The 15,668-nt window shown below is 45.4% G+C and overlaps 1 protein-coding gene across 13 annotated transcripts in view; it reads right to left on the bottom strand.

Moving 5' to 3' along the window:
• The window catches only part of DIDO1 (death inducer-obliterator 1), a 124,111-nt gene that overhangs the window by 44,811 nt on the left and 63,632 nt on the right, over positions 1 to 15,668 (bottom strand). For all 13 annotated transcript variants that reach the window (XM_070744468.1, XM_070744469.1, XM_070744470.1 and 10 more), the window contains 3 exons: positions 12,519 to 12,837; positions 2,985 to 3,182; positions 167 to 392 (listed from right to left, as the gene is read on the bottom strand). In XM_070744468.1, coding sequence (XP_070600569.1) covers positions 167 to 392; positions 2,985 to 3,182; positions 12,519 to 12,837 — 743 coding nt within the window. The remainder of the gene's footprint in view (positions 1 to 166; positions 393 to 2,984; positions 3,183 to 12,518; positions 12,838 to 15,668) is intronic.

The following is a 15,668-nucleotide window of genomic DNA, read 5'->3' as shown; positions in this document are numbered from 1 at the left end:
ATGAACCTTGGAATTGTTTCCCTGAGAAATATGTGTGTCAATCTTTGAAGATAGAGCATGGGAGCCATTAAAATCCCTTTTTGTTTTTTTTGTCGTCCCCAAAATGGAAAATGTACTGATAGGAAGAATAAATGACTGCAGAAGAATATCCCTGGGAAATACATACATTTGAATAACAGTGCTGGTGAAATGGCGGGAGTCTGTTCTGGCTTTACTGCATTATAATTATGATCGCTGGCCCAGGATGGTGTGCTGCTCTCTGGGGTTGGCTCTTTACCAACTGTCTGAGCGTTTGCTTCTGTCTTAATTGTAGCCATTGGCATTTTCTTCATGATCATCTCTCTCTTCTCAGCAACTGGCCTCTTCTGCATGGACAAAGGTTTGGTACCTGCCTGTATAACCAGCAGAACCCTAATCACTATATTTTGCAAGGATAAAACCATTATGACACAGGAAGTGGGCAAACCAATTTAGATATACTGGAAACATTGTTATGCATTAGAAAATGCCTATGCTTTTTCAAGCAGAAATCACATCCTGGACCCAATCTCTCATTCTGCATGATGAATGCTTTACATGACCTTAAAATATTTCCTGCTGTCAAGTGTTTGACTTTCTAGTACTGTACACTAATCCAAATATTGCACACTTATCCAAAAATCTTTGCCCACCCACTTGAAACCATTCCTAAAACACATTAATTACCCTAAAATGAAGACAAAAAAAATAATTAAGTATTTGGTTTAGTGAAACCTTTGATGCTGCTATTGAAGCAGAGGTGGCACAGTGGTTAGAATGCAATACTGCAGGCTACTTCTGCTAACTGCCAGCTGACTACGATTTGGCAGTTTGAATCTCACCAGGCTCAAGGTTGACTCAGCCTTCCATCCTTCCAAGGTGGGTAAAATGAGGAGCCAGATTGTTGGGAGCTAATAGGCTGATTCTATAAACTGCTTAGCCAGGGCTGTAGCCCTGCGAAGTGGTATATAGATCTAAGTGCTATTTCTATTCTGATGGCAATGAATATCTAATTATACCCTCTATTACTAAGAAAAATATGAAACTTGACCCAAATCTATAATTATTCAATAAGAAAAAGAATTGCCCTATTCAGGAATATGCTTAAAATTTTGAAAATTCATTACAGTTGTAAAAACAAACTTTAACTTTAAAAAATCTGGACGGTTAGGCGGAGAATACATATTACAAGAATGGCTCGGTGCTGGTTTTCCCCCTACCATTAGCTGCTCTGAAAGCTTGTTAAAAACAGGGTAAGAATATAAAGAAACACTTGTAATAACTGAGATAATATATAAATACTGATTTTTTTGTGTGTGCAAAACTATTAAGGTTAAGTATGTTACATCCAGGTAGAGGAAATATTGGGCAATATGATCCTTTATGATCAAAAGCTCCTAATATAATTGAAAAATATTTTACAGACAATATAATTTCTTTTCTTAATATTTTTCTTCTTTATATATTTGAATTTAAACGTAATGCAGATTGGATTTTCTTTTTGTTATTTATACTGTTGTTATTTTCTAGTACTTTTTTCTTTTGTGCCTTTTCTCCTAAGCAGTTCAATACAGGGTATTTTCCTCTTTAAGAAATGCATACTTTTTTTATACAATAGTACAATAATGTATTTATATTGTTCCTTAAATGGTATCCAATACTGTGTTACAAAATGAATATTTATATTCATGTTTACTTTAAAATGAAAGTTTTATAAAATATGTTTATGTTCATTGTTAATTTATTTGATATATTAATATTCATATAATATTGAAAATGGATTCCATTTGCATTTTACATATTAATACTCTTTTTAAATATATATATAACTAAACATGATAGAATTCCCCAGCAAGACTGGCTGGGGAATTTTAGGAGTTGAAGTCCACACATCTTAATATAACCCAAGTTGAGAAACGCTACACTATGTGCCTCATGATTCAATGGTCCTGGCTGGAGAATTCTGGGTGTTTTAAGTCCACATATCTTAAATTTGCCAAGATTGAGAAAAGCTGAGCTAGCTATTTTAATGCAACAGCTTACAGAATGCAAACGTTACAGAATTGTATTGTTACATAATTACATAATTGATTATGGAATCATATTGGAATATGAATCTGTTATGCCAGAGAAGGGGTTTAGAGGCATTCTAGAAGAATTATACAGGTTTCAGAGGGCTTTTAAACAGGGCACTAAACACTCAAAGTCATTGAGTGCATTTTCTATAAGTTATTTATTATTTTTTATATTTTGTCTCTTTGAATGTGACGGCCCTTAAGGACAAGTCACCTTTCTGTAACCAGTGGCCATAAGGTATAGCTTCCTTAGTAGTTGGGAAATTATTTTCCTGTCTTTGTAACAGATATCTTTCCCACACTAATGGCTTTTACAAAAGCAGAAATCAAGAATAGAGTGAAATATCCAGGTTTATATGAATGCAGGAAACACTTTAAGTGCATTCTGAGAGGCCAAAGTAATTTGCAGAGAGGGGCATTTGTCTCTAGAAATCGAACAATCACCAAAAGAATTCAGGTAGTCTTTGACCTATGACCAGAATTGGGACCAGAATATCTGTTGCTAAGCCGGGCAGTTGTTAAGTGAGTTGTGCCTCTTTTTATTTCCTTTTTTTGCCACGGTTGTTAAACGAATCCCTGTGGTTTTTAAGTGACTCACGAGGTCAATTAAGTGATCTAGATGTCTCTAAATGACTGCCAGAAGCTAGCTGAGAAGGTTGCATATCATGATCACATGACCTCGAGATGTTCCAACAATCATAAATGTATGCCGATTGGAAACTACCCAAATTTGGACCATTTGATTTTGGGGACTCTGTGATGGCCATCAGCCTGAAAAATCAGTTTATAAGTTACTTTCTTCAGTTGCCACTGTGAGGTTGAACAGTTGTTAAATGAATGATAGTAAGTCAAAGACTACCTTTATGTGATTTAATTCAAGTCCAGACTTACCAGAGTCTGAGGTTTTATCAGAGGAGGCTTGGGCCTTGTTTTCTCTTTGGGTTTTTGTTCTTTGCCTTCACTTAGGAATTTCATGGTGGCAGCAGCATGCTTAAGGATGCACTCATTCCCGCAGTATACTGAACCTGGCTGAGCCATCTTGGAGCACCCTGGGCCAATGCAACTGGCTGCTTCAGGATCTTCAACCACCTGAAATGTAGCAGCAGAAAATTAATTGCCATTAATATGTGTTTATAATACATATGTCAACTTGCAAAGATTATAAGTTGCCATGAAAAGGGGGGGGGGACTGGAGGAGTGGTTTACTTCCCTAACTGCAACTACATTCCACAAATGTTTGTTTTACCAAGTCCTCGGAGAGGGGCAGCATACAAATCCAACAAATAAATAAATAATACTGATTGTGTCCTAGGCTACAGGAGTACTAGGGTGTGGGGTTCACAACCCAAAAATGTGATTCATTGGAGAATATGATTTATGACATGTCCAATGAGAAGGGGGTCATGAGGGCGTGCAGCCTGCACAAACTCAGTTCTGGCTGCATGGGGGTATTGCTGGAATGGCGCTCCTAATAAATCTTTGTATTTCTTCTGGACTTTGGTTCGTGGCTCCTGAATTAATTAGGGTGTCTTTCAGAAATGTCACATTTCACTTAGCTATATAACAATCTGTTGTAATACATAACTTTATTAGCTTACTAATACTTCTATATAAATAGTCCTCTAAAAACAAAGGTTTCTTCCCAATAGATAAATTTTTATCTTTATTAAAGACATTTGCAAGTAAATTTTGCCAATTGTAGACATTTATTTTATTTTATTTATTGGATTTGTATGCCACCCCTCTTCCATGGACTCGGGGCGGCTAACAACAGTGGTAAAAACAGCATGTGACAATCCAATACTGTAATTATAGACATTTATAATTACATGTCTGTAATTATAAATGTCTGGCTATAATTGTTTCTAGCATTCAATAGGAGCAAGATAAACTGTAAGAAATAAGAGTTTTCCACATCAAATTCTACTTCTATTCTTGTCCTTTCTTAGGTTAACACATTATGCTAAGCCATAACATGATGGAATGATTTGTCTCAGCAAAGAACTATGACAAAAAATAATCCATAGGACTAGAGGCCACTGGCCATATACACATTTTCTTTCATGTGGATTTTACATTAGTTTCATTGTATTACTTTTTAAAAGGATAATATGCTACTGATTTTCAGCAATTGCATTTAAGGAGGGACTTAGATTCTTGGGTGGTGTATGATGAAAAAAAATTAGTAGATTCACAGAAAAAGAATGAACCCCTAACAGGTGTTGTGGCTAGCTCTGGCCCAGCTCTTGCCCCAAGGACTAAGATAAGCAAAGATAAACAAGTGTGCTCAGAGTTATTTCTCATAATGAAAGAATGGCCAGAAAATAGGCGTTGATTGCTTACCTGAACGCCTCTTCTCGTACGGTGAGCGGGTACAGCAGTCACATGGGTTGCTCACGTCCAATCCGGTGGAACTGAGCCTAGTGTTAAAAAAGCTTGCCGGATCCGCCCCTTCCCCAGAATTCGCGAATCCATAGACTAGGCTCAGCTGTGAAGCTCTGTAGTGTTCAACTCTCATTGTTAGAGGAAGAAAGATATAGAAAGGTAAAGAAGACACATACAAGGGCGGGAAGTGACTGCTGTACCCGCTCACCGTACGAGAAGAGGCGTTCAGGTAAGCAATCAACGCCTATTCTCCGTACTGAAGGAGCGGGTCCAGCAGTCACATGGGACATACCCAATAGATGGTCCCTAGGGTGGGATTAGATTGCTATCGTGTGAGATAACGGATTGGAGTACCCTTCTGCCGAAGGCAGCGTCCGCTGAAGCGTAAGAATCAATCCTGTAGTGCCTGATGAAGGAATTTGGCGAGGCCCAAGTGGCTGCTTTGCAGACCTCCTCCAACGGGGCTTGAGTCGCCCAAGCGGCCGAGGTGGCTGCGCTCCTGGTGGAATGCGCTGTGATGTTCCTTGGAACCGAGAGGGAGGCCGACTCTTAGGCCTTAGATATAGTCCCTCTGATCCAACGGCCTATTACTGTTGAAGACACTTTGGCCCCCATGACTCTGGGGTGATAGGCTATAAAAAGTGCTTCTGACCTCCGAAAGGGTCCTGTGCGTTGGATATAGATTCTCAGCGCTCTGATGAGATCCAGGGTGTGCCATCTAATTGCTAAGGGATGGTCTCGTTGGAGGCAGAAGGAAGGTAGGACAATATCCTGAGATCTGTGGAACATGGAACTGACCTTGGGTAAGAAGGTGGGGTCCAGTCGCAAGACTACCTTGTCCTGATGGAATTGACAAAGGTCCTGCCTGATTGAGAGGGCAGCCAGCTCCGAAATGCGTCGGGCAGAGGTAATAGCCACCAGGAATGCTACCTTAAAAGATAGATACCTGAGGGACGCTGATTTTAGGGGTTCGTATGGTGCCTGCGTGAGGGAATGGAGAACCCGTGGCAAATCCCAGGATGGATACCTGTGGACCTTGGAAGGTCTGAGGTTGGCTATGCCCTTGAGGAATTCCTGAACTGCAGGGAAGGATCGGAGAGGCTGTCTGCGGGGACCCCCTAGGACAGATGAAATGGCTGCCAGATGACGCCGGAGGGTGCTGGTAGAAAGTCCTTTATGGAAGCCTTGCATAAGGAAGGAAATAATTCTGTGTATGGGGATGCACAGAGGGGAGAGACCTTCCTGTAGACACCACTGGTGAAACTTGGACCACGTGTGGTCGTAGATTCGATTGGTCGAGCCCCTTCTGGCCTTTAAAATGACCTCCACTGAATCGGGGTCATGACCACGCAGTTCTAAGTCTCTCCTGATAACAGCCAGGTGGTGAGGTGGAACCACTCCGGGTCTGGATGGAAAGAGGCCCCCTGCCGCAGCATATCCCCCGAAACGGGGAGTCGCCAAGGGTCCTGGACGGACAGCTGTTGGAGATCCGCGAACCAGGGCCGGCGGGGCCAATGAGGGGCGATTAAGATTATTCGGGCCCTCTCGGTGAGGACCTTGTGAATCACGTCCGGGAGAATTGGAATTGGAGGGAATGCGTAGAGAAGGCCTGGAGGCCATGGACTCCGGAGGGCATTGATTGCTTCCGCTCCCGGGGATGGAAATCTGGAAAAGAAGCGAGGGAGTTGGGCGTTCGCATTGGTCGCGAAGAGATCCAGGATTGGTAGGCCGAATCTGAGGCTGATTTGATGGAACAGGTCTTGATGGAGGTTCCACTCTCCTGGGTCTATCGTTGCTCGAGATAGCCAATCCGCCTGGACGTTGAGGCTCCCCGAGATGTGATCGGCTAGGAGCGACCGAAGATGTTTTTCCGCCCAAAGGCCTAACTTGAGGGCCTCCCTCATGAGAGCCTTGGATCTCGTGCCCCCCTGTCTGCAGATATGGCTTTTTGTGGCAATGTTGTCGGTGAGAATGAGAACGTGCCGGTTGGGAATGCGAGGAGAGAGATGCTTCAGAGCCAGGGAAACGGCTCTTAACTCTAGCCAATTGATTGGCCTGGAAGCTTCCTCCGGGGACCACGTGCCCTGGGCTATCATCCCCTGGGCGTGGGCGCCCCATCCCGATAGACTGGCATCTGTGGTGATGACAAATTGATCCGGGCACCTGAACGGGGATCCTTTGTCCATGGCCGGAGACTTCCACCACTTGAAGGATCTGCGAACACTTGGTGGGATGACAATGCGCCGATTTGAGTTGCTGTGCCCCGATCTCTGAAAGGGTAATAGGAGCCACTGGAGTTCCCTAGCATGAAGGCGAGCCCAGGGAATGATGCCTATGCATGACACCATCTTCCCCAAAAGGGAAGACAGAGTTACTATGGATACTGAAGAATTAGATAAAATGTTAGAAATTAACTCCCCTATACTAAGTTTTCTCTCGGGAGAGAGAAAAACCTGGGAGGATTCTGAATTGATAATGGAACCCAGGTGAGAAATGGATGTGGAAGGTTGGAGGTGACTTTTTTCAAAGTTGATGGAAAATCCATGGTCCTGAAGGACTGACATGGTGACAGAAAGGTCTGTTTTCACTTTCTCTAGGGAGTTCCCATGAATCAAAATATCATCAAGATAACATAAAATGTGGATGGGAGACGCCCGGATATAGGCCGCTAGGGACCCCAAGAGCTTTGTAAAGACCCGAGGGGCCGAGGAAAGGCCAAATGGCATCGCCCTATACTGGAAATGCCTGCCTTGAAAGGAAAAACGTAAAAATTTTCTGTGGCATTTGGCTATAGGAATGTGAAGGTAGGCCTCAGTGAGGTCTAAGGAGACCATGAAATCTCCCGTGTGAATGGCGGCCAAAATAGAAGATAAGGAGTGCATCTTAAACTTCCTATATTTGATGAATAGGTTTAGTTTCTTTAAATCCAAAATAGCTCTCCAACCTCCGGAGGACTTTGGAACCATAAATAGAATGGAGTAAAAACCTAGGCCCTTCTGACCGGAAGGAACCGGTTGAATGGCTCTGATGGACAATAGATGAGAAATGGCCTCCTCCATACGGTTACAATCTGAGGAGGACCTGGGAGAAGGGCAGGAAATAAAACGTTTAGGGGGAGGAGAAATAAATTCTAAAAGAAGGCCTGTTTGAACAGTGTCAATGACCCAGGGGTCCTTGGAGGTGAGACGCCAATTAGAGGCGAAATGAGCTAGGCGACCCCCTATGGGAATAGAGGAAAGATTACCATCTAGGTTTTTTTGAGGCCCTGTTAGAGGAAGCTCCCCTTTGGAAGCGAAAACCTCTACCCCTGGAGTTCCTACCTTGGGAACGAAAGCGGGGGGAATACTGACCTGGAGATCTCTGATAGGAAGCCGCTTGATCTTGCTGGCGCCCCGGGCGACGAAAGGACTGCGTTTTGGTAGCCTTTTTTGTGGTTGGACCCAAAACTTTCTTCTTGTCCGTGGTTTCCGTGAGGAGTGGATCCAGAAGATCACCGAAAAGAAGGTCGCGCTTTAAGGGTCCCTGGGATAACTGCCACTTCTGGCGTACTCCCGCTTGCCAAGGGCGAATCCATAGGAGTCTCCTTGCCGTTGTAGAAGCTGCAATAGACTTAGCAGAAAATCTAGTAGATTGCAAGGTGGCATCAGCCACGTACTGGGCAGCTGCAAAGACCTTGTTGAAGTCTTGTTGACCTCTCAAGTCATCGGGAGGAATATGCTGTTGAAGTTGGCGAAGCCACAGCAGCATGGCTCTGGAGAAAAAGAAGGCTGCTGCAGAACTTTTAATGGCCCAGGAATCTGCGGTGAATCCTCTTTTGAGCATTTGTTCAATACGCTTGTCCTCTGGGCGGAGGACTTCCTCCGCCTCTCCTGGCACAGCCGCTGCCGAGTGAAGGATTTTGACAGGTTCATCCGGTTTGGGAAAGGATAGAAGCTCTTCATAGGAAGAGGAAAGTTTGTACAACTTTCTGTCTTTGGTGGAGGGATTAAGGCCAGAGGCTGGGAAATCCCACTGTTTGAGTAAGGCATCTTTAAACAATTTAGGCATAGGAATTACCTCGTTATCCTCCTGTTCCTCTGTGAAGTAAGGTAAATTCTCCTCCGGGGGATCAGTGGAAGTGGAGGCTTGTTTCTCCTGGGCCGCTAATCCCGTAGAAATCCTAGCTTTGAGGAGGAGAGATTTGAATAATTGAGAAGGGAAAATGGTAATTGGAGAAGGAACCTTTATTTGGGATTCCTCATCATCTGATAGGCCTTGGAAAGGATCCTCATCATCCTCCATATCCTCATATTCGTCCTGAGAGGAATCTGAATCATCCTGAATAGGAGCTCTAACCGCTGGGGAAGAACCCAAGGGGCGGGAGGGACGAGAAGGAGGAGGAGGTAAGGGAAGCTCATTGATGGAAGAGAGTTTGGCATCAATGGCCTTAGACAACACAGCAAAAATAGATTGGAACTCAGGAGGTAAACTAGAAATATCAGCAGGAATGGCAGAAGAATCCCTAAAGGCCTGGGAGGATCCTGGCTGGGGGGAATCTTCAATAATATCTGGTTCCTCTGGACCTATGCCCCATAGGTTAGGTTGGGGTCTGTCTAGGTTAGGCTCATCCAGAGATAACACAGGGACCCCAGAAGGAGGTAAACTAGAAGCCTCTGGGGGGTCTTGACTACTGAGTACTTGGGCCTGCACTTTTAAACGTTTTGCTGATTTGTCATGGATTCTTTGTAGGGCTAGGTCCCTTCTCTTCTCGGCCCTGGTGACCTTGGTCGAGGGGCGGGCCCCTGGAGAAGAGGAGGAAGAGGCCTGGGGGATACTAGTAATCTCATCGCCTGTAGGCCTGGCCTCTCTGGGACCTTTAGTTGTGCCTCTCTTGGGAAAAGTAGCCATAGTCTGACAATTAACAGAAGACAAGGCTGAGCCAATAACTGAATAAATAAGGAGAAGAATTTCAAGGACTTCCCAAGAGGAATGGATCCTGCTTCGAGGCCTCGAAGCTGCTGAGACGTGAGGACAATCTGGGCAAACCCAGAGTTCGTGTCCCCAAATCCAGCGGGGCCAGCCTCCCTAAACTTTTCAATTAAGTAAACCAAGGCACTCTGGTTGGAGGCTTAGCCGGTGGAGAATTTAGCCTGGGCGTCCCAAGGCCCGCTCCGGGATCCACGCGGTGGACTGAGGCCTACGCGGCTGGCAGGAGGCCAACACGAGAGGCCTAAATTTAAAAAGGGCGCGAAGGCCTTCGCGCCGAAAAATCGCTCCGAATATGTCTTAAAGGGGAAGCGATCGACTAAGTCCAGGAGACTAGAAAGCCGTCTCACTCCGCAGGAGGTATTTCTTAAGCCCTTTAATATATATATACAATAAAGAATCAATAAATCAATAAATTAATGCTTGCACCAGAACCTCCAGGCCAAAGGATTAAAAGAATCCACAAGCGGCCGCGGGGATCGTACCCGGCAAAACCGCCGGGGGAAAACGAAACCGCAACTTCTCCAAAGTAAAAAAAAAAAAAAACCGAGCCGCAGACGGCTGGCGCTATTAGTGCAAGTAAATAATAATGGTAAAACAATTCTTACTATTTTTGAAGGAAAAGATCGAAGGGAAGGTGTTAGAATGTTGAACGAGCTATCACAATACAACCGCAGGATATGCGAACTGAGCGAATTCTGGGGAAGGGGCGGATCCGGCAAGCTTTTTTAACACTAGGCTCAGTTCCACCGGATTGGACGTGAGCAACCCATGTGACTGCTGGACCCGCTCCTTCAGTACGGAGAAACACTCTTCAAAGAAAATAATACATCCAAAGAAAGAGTTTCCAGAGTTTGTGCAATGTGAAACTCTGACTTTTGAATTTGCTGATTAGATAGCTTTGTTGTTAGAGAAATAGCTAGCATACCTTAAGTATGCAAAAGTAAAAAGTTGAGATTGTAATGTTACCATGTTTCCCCGAAAATAAGGGGTGATTTTATTTTATTTTTTAAAATCCAGAAATATGGCCTTGGCCTTATTATTGGGAGGGGGGGAGATTATTTTTGGGATGCAGTAGGCGGCAAGCGTAGGACTGGATGTCTCATTTCTGGCAGGTGGGATGTGTAGGGCTGGGAAAGGCAAAAGCTACCTGACACTTGCACCTCCGTCACGTTCCTCAGCATTGTGTCCAAAGAAGCCCATTATACAAGAAAACTTCTCATAAGTTCAATCAAACATCTTGAACTCGCGAGATTTATTTCACAATGGGCTTCTCTGGACACAACACCAAGGAATGCAATGAAGCTACAAGTGTGCTACAAGATGTGCGTCTCGCGGTGAGGTGCAATTTGGGGGTGGCAGGTGAGACACACATCCTACTTGAGACTTGTATCTCCCTCGCTTTCTAAATGTCCACTGACCCTCCCCTGCCTCTCGAGCGAAGCAGGAGGGGAAAGAAACTCTCGTGGGCTGCCTAAGGAAGTTGAGCTGACAGCCAAATGTCTGTCCGGGATCAGCGGCAGCAGCCAGGCACACACTTTCTTGTCTGTTCCAAACACACCCATCTCTCTCTCTCTCTCTCTGCAGGAGGGGGGGGGGGTGTACTTAAGACATAGCACCAGGAGAAGGAACTTTTTAGCTGCACACCGAATGCAAGAAATCTTTCTCCCCTTTCACTACAAGAGGCTGCTCAGGGAAAATAAGTCTCACAAAGACTTGTTTCTGGTGGAGTTTGGAAGGGAGAAATATTTTTTGAGTGCAGCATGCAGCCAAAAGGTTCTTGCCGAGAGGGGAGGGGGGGGAATAAAAGAGGAAAGGCAGGTGCTTTGCCTCAGGCAGCCCGTGAGAGTTTCTTCCCCCTCCCGCTTTGCTTGAGAGCTGGAGGCGGGGGAGAACCAGTGCCCACATCACGGAACAGATGGCACACAACATCAAGGAACAGATTCCCATGTACCGCCATCACCTGCATCCCCCGTATGAAAGATGCAGGGAGGGCAGGTGAAGGATGAGCAGCTCGAGTTGGTGAGCAAATGAGGCAGGGGTTTGAGGCAGAGCCAAAGGGGCAGCAAGGCCAATCCATGGCCTGGCGCTCTCTAACTGACTGCAGGGCTCTGCAATGTCAGTAGCCCCAGAGGCACAAGCAGAGCGTGCCCAAGAGTTGCAGTGCATCATTACCTCCACTGCAGGGAACAGCGGCAGCAGCTCCAGGCCCACACATGGTTCCCTCAGCAGGTACGTTGAAAGCCTCGGCCACTGCATGCGTGGCAACAGGGATGGGCTAGATGGGCCCATTTGCTGCTGAAGGCAGCCCTGCCGGGGTGTGTGTGTGTGTGCTCACCCGCCTTTTGCTTGCTCTTGCATGGGCACTCATTTGGGGGAGAGGGAAGGAGAGAGAGAGGGGGGGGGGAGAAAGCGCGCAAGTGAGAGGCGGGTACGCATACAGCCGCAGGAATGGCTTGGCTCCTCTGGGCTGTCTCTGGCAGCGTTTTGAAATGCGCTCCTGTCTGCAAGGAGGCGGCAACGCAGGGATCAATACTTGCATCCTTTTCCTCGCAGGCAGGAGTGTGTTTTAAATTGCCATAGGTAGAGCAGAGAGGAGCCAAGCTGTTCCCGCAGGATATGCATGTACCCGCCTCTCACTTGCTCTCGCTCTCGCGGCCAAAAGAATGCCCACCACTAAAAGAGCAGCTCCCGGCATGGCCCCTCCTTTCCCTGGAAAGTAGCTTGGGGAGAGGCTTATTTCAGTGCATGTACTGAAAAGCCTGATTGGTGTTACTATGGGAACATTTTAGGGGAAACATGGTACCACTTTTATTTTACTGCAGTTAATAAAGTTGGGAAATGTCCCCCCCCCCCCCACTTTTGTTTTGCTTTATTGATGTTTTGGTAAGTTTAATAAAAATTATACTTTTAAAAAAGTCATATTTTACAAGATGTTCCTTCCTGTTTTCTAGGGTGTCAGAATTCCAATATTTTATATGACGTTAATACACACACATATACTTGGCAGGTAACTCAGAATGTTTCTACCAGAAGTTTACCAGTAAAATGAAATTGAATAATTTGAACACTTACAGGCTGAAATATTTTGAGCTTTTTCTTTCCACTTGGATTTGCAGTTTTCTCAATACGACCCTTGATGCCTTGATCCTCAATGGACTTTTGTTCAATAGTTCCTATGCTTGTGAAATCTGTGCCATCACCTGTAACCTGTCCCAGCATTGTTCCCTGTTGATTTGTTTCCATAACTATTTCATCTTGCACCTGCAATATGGTGCAGTTTGGGCAGATATAGTCTTCTCCGTTTCTTTCCAGCAGGCGCCCACGGGCCTCTGAAATACCTACACAATTCCCATGAAACCATTCCTCGCATCTATCACAACAAATCATAAACCTTTAAAAAACAAAGCATTAAAAAATAAATCAGTAATGTATATCAAGGAGATTTTGTACATGTAGCATGCCATAATGTATACATTTTATAAAGTTATATTAATTTAACCAAGTCATACAAATTTTTTAAACCCTCAAAAGAGCAGAACCTTTGTTTTTTTCTTTACAGAATTTTTAAATTTTGTTAGAAAAGAGATCACGTTTTGTCTTATACAGTGGTACCTCAAGATACGAACCCCTCGTCTTACGAACAACTCGTGATACGAACCCGGGGTTGAGAAAAAAATTGCATCTTCTTACGAACTTTTTTCATGTTACGAACGCCAAACCCGAACTTCCGGGTTCGGCATTCGGAGGCTCCTGGGAAGCCGCCCGGCTGTTTTTAAAGGTGACAGCCGGGCTGGGGGGCTTCCCAGCACCCCCCCAACCCCGAACCCGGAAGTTCGGCAAAAGTTCAGGGTTCAGGAGGTTGCTGGGAAGCCCCCCAGCCCGGCTGTCACCTTTTAAAACAGCCGGGAGGCTTCCCAGCGGTTCCGGGAGAAGCGCTGGGGAGGAGCAGAAGGGCTGACTTGTCTCAATCCCCAGAGCTTCTCCTAGGAACACAGGGATGGCGAAGGGGCAGTGGGGGAGAGAACAGGAGAGAACGGGAGGCTCAGGACTCGGTCGTTCGCAGCGCTGGCTGGCAACTTTTCTTTTTAGCGCTGGAGAGGCAAGCTGGCCGTATGTATTCACCCACCCACCCATCCATTCATTGATCCAGAGGCTTGCCTTAGAACGGAATAGAAACAGCTTTGTCTTTGGCAGCCGGGCTGCCTCTCGTTTGCAATGATAGACGAAGCTGCCTAAGTGAAAGTCCCGTCCCCCCCCCCCAATTTTCGTTACGTATCCCGGACTGGCAACTGTTTCAGTTTTCTTCTCAGGCAAACCTGGCTGGATGGATAAATGGATGGATAAATGGGTGGGTGGGTGGGTGGGTGGGTTGATGAATGGATGGATGGATAGATAGAGAGATAGAGAGATAGAGAGATAGAGAGATCGTGGATAGATGGATGGGTAGATGGATAGATTGAGAGATTGAGAGACTGAGAGAGAGATAGAGAGATAATGGATGGATAGATAGATAGAGAGAGAGAGAAAGAAAGAAAGAAAGAAAGAAAGAAAGAAAGAAAGCCCCCACCCGGGGAAACACGAGGCTGCGAAGCTGCGTGAGGCACATATGGGAGGAAGCCTCATTGATACAGAGGCTTGCCTTAGAACGGAATAGAAACAGCTTGATCTTTGCCTCTCCAATGCAATGATAGACGAAGCTGCCTAAGTGAAAGTCCCGTTCCTCCCCCCCAATTTTCGTTACGTATCCCGGACTGGCAACTGTTTCAGTTTTCTTTTCAGGCAAACCTGGCTGGATGGATAAATGGATGGATAAATGAATGGGGGGGGGGGGGGGGTTTGATGGATGGATGGATGGATAGATAGATAGGGAGATAGAGAGAGAAAGAAAGAAAGAAAGAAAGAAAGAAAGAAAGAAAGAAAGAAAGAAAGAAAAAAAGGAAACCCCCACCCGGGGAAACACGAGGCTGCGAAGCTGCGTGAGGCACATATGGGAGGAAGCCTCATTGATACAGAGGCTTGCCTTAGAACGGAATAGAAACAGCTTGATCTTTGCCTCTCCTTTGCAATGATAGACGAAGCTGCCTAAGTGAAAGTCCCGTTCCTCCCCCCCCAATTTTCGTTACGTATCCCGGACTGGCAACTGTTTCAGTTTTCTTCTCAGGCAAACCTGGCTGGATGGATAAATGGATGGATAAAATGGGTGGGTGGGTGGGTGGGTGGGTTGATGAATGGATGGAAGGATAGATAGAGAGATAGAGAGATCGTGGATAGATGGATGGGTAGATGGATAGATTGAGAGATTGAGAGGACTGAGAGAGAGATAGAGAGGATAATGGATGGATAGATAGATAGGGAGATAGAGAGAGAAAGAAAAGAAAGAAAGAAAGAAAGAAAGAAAGAAAGAAAGAAAGAAAGAAAGAAAGAAATAAAGCCCCCACCCGGGGAAACACGAGGCTGCGAAGCTGCGTGAGGCACATATGGGAGGAAGCCTCATTGATACAGAGGCTTGCCTTAGAACGGAATAGAAACAGCTTGATCTTTGCCTCTCAATGCAATGATAGACGAAGCTGCCTAAGTGAAAGTCCCGTTCCCTCCCCCCAATTTTCGTTACGTATCCCGGACTGGCAACTGTTTCAGTTTTCTTTTCAGGCAAACCTGGCTGGATGGATAAATGGATGGATAAATGAATGGGTGGGGGGGGGGGGGTTGATGGATGGATGGATGGATGGATAGATAGGGAGATAGAGAGATAGAGAGATAGAGAGATAGAGAGATCGTGGATAGATGGATGGATAGATTGAGAGATTGAGAGACTGAGAGAGAGATAGAGAGATAATGGATGGATAGATAGATAGATAGAGAGAGAGAGAAAGAAAGAAAGAAAGAAAGAAAGAAAGAAAGCCCCCACCCGGGGAAACACGAGGCTGCGAAGCTGCGTGAGGCACATATGGGAGGAAGCCTCATTGATACAGAGGCTTGCCTTAGAACGGAATAGAAACAGCTTGATCTTTGCCTCTCCAATGCAATGATAGACGAAGCTGCCTAAGTGAAAGTCCCGTTCCTCCCCCCCAATTTTCGTTACGTATCCCGGACTGGCAACTGTTTCAGTTTTCTTTTCAGGCAAACCTGGCTGGATGGATAAATGGATGGATAAATGAATGGGTGGGGGGGGGGGTTGATGGATGGATGGATGGATAGATAGATAGGGAGATAGAGAGATAG

Source organism: Erythrolamprus reginae, chromosome 3 (genome assembly GCF_031021105.1).
Source record: "Erythrolamprus reginae isolate rEryReg1 chromosome 3, rEryReg1.hap1, whole genome shotgun sequence".
NCBI classification, from domain to species: domain Eukaryota; kingdom Metazoa; phylum Chordata; class Lepidosauria; order Squamata; family Dipsadidae; genus Erythrolamprus; species Erythrolamprus reginae.
Note: the sequence above shows the minus strand (reverse complement) of the source record. Positions and strands in the feature narration are given on the sequence as shown.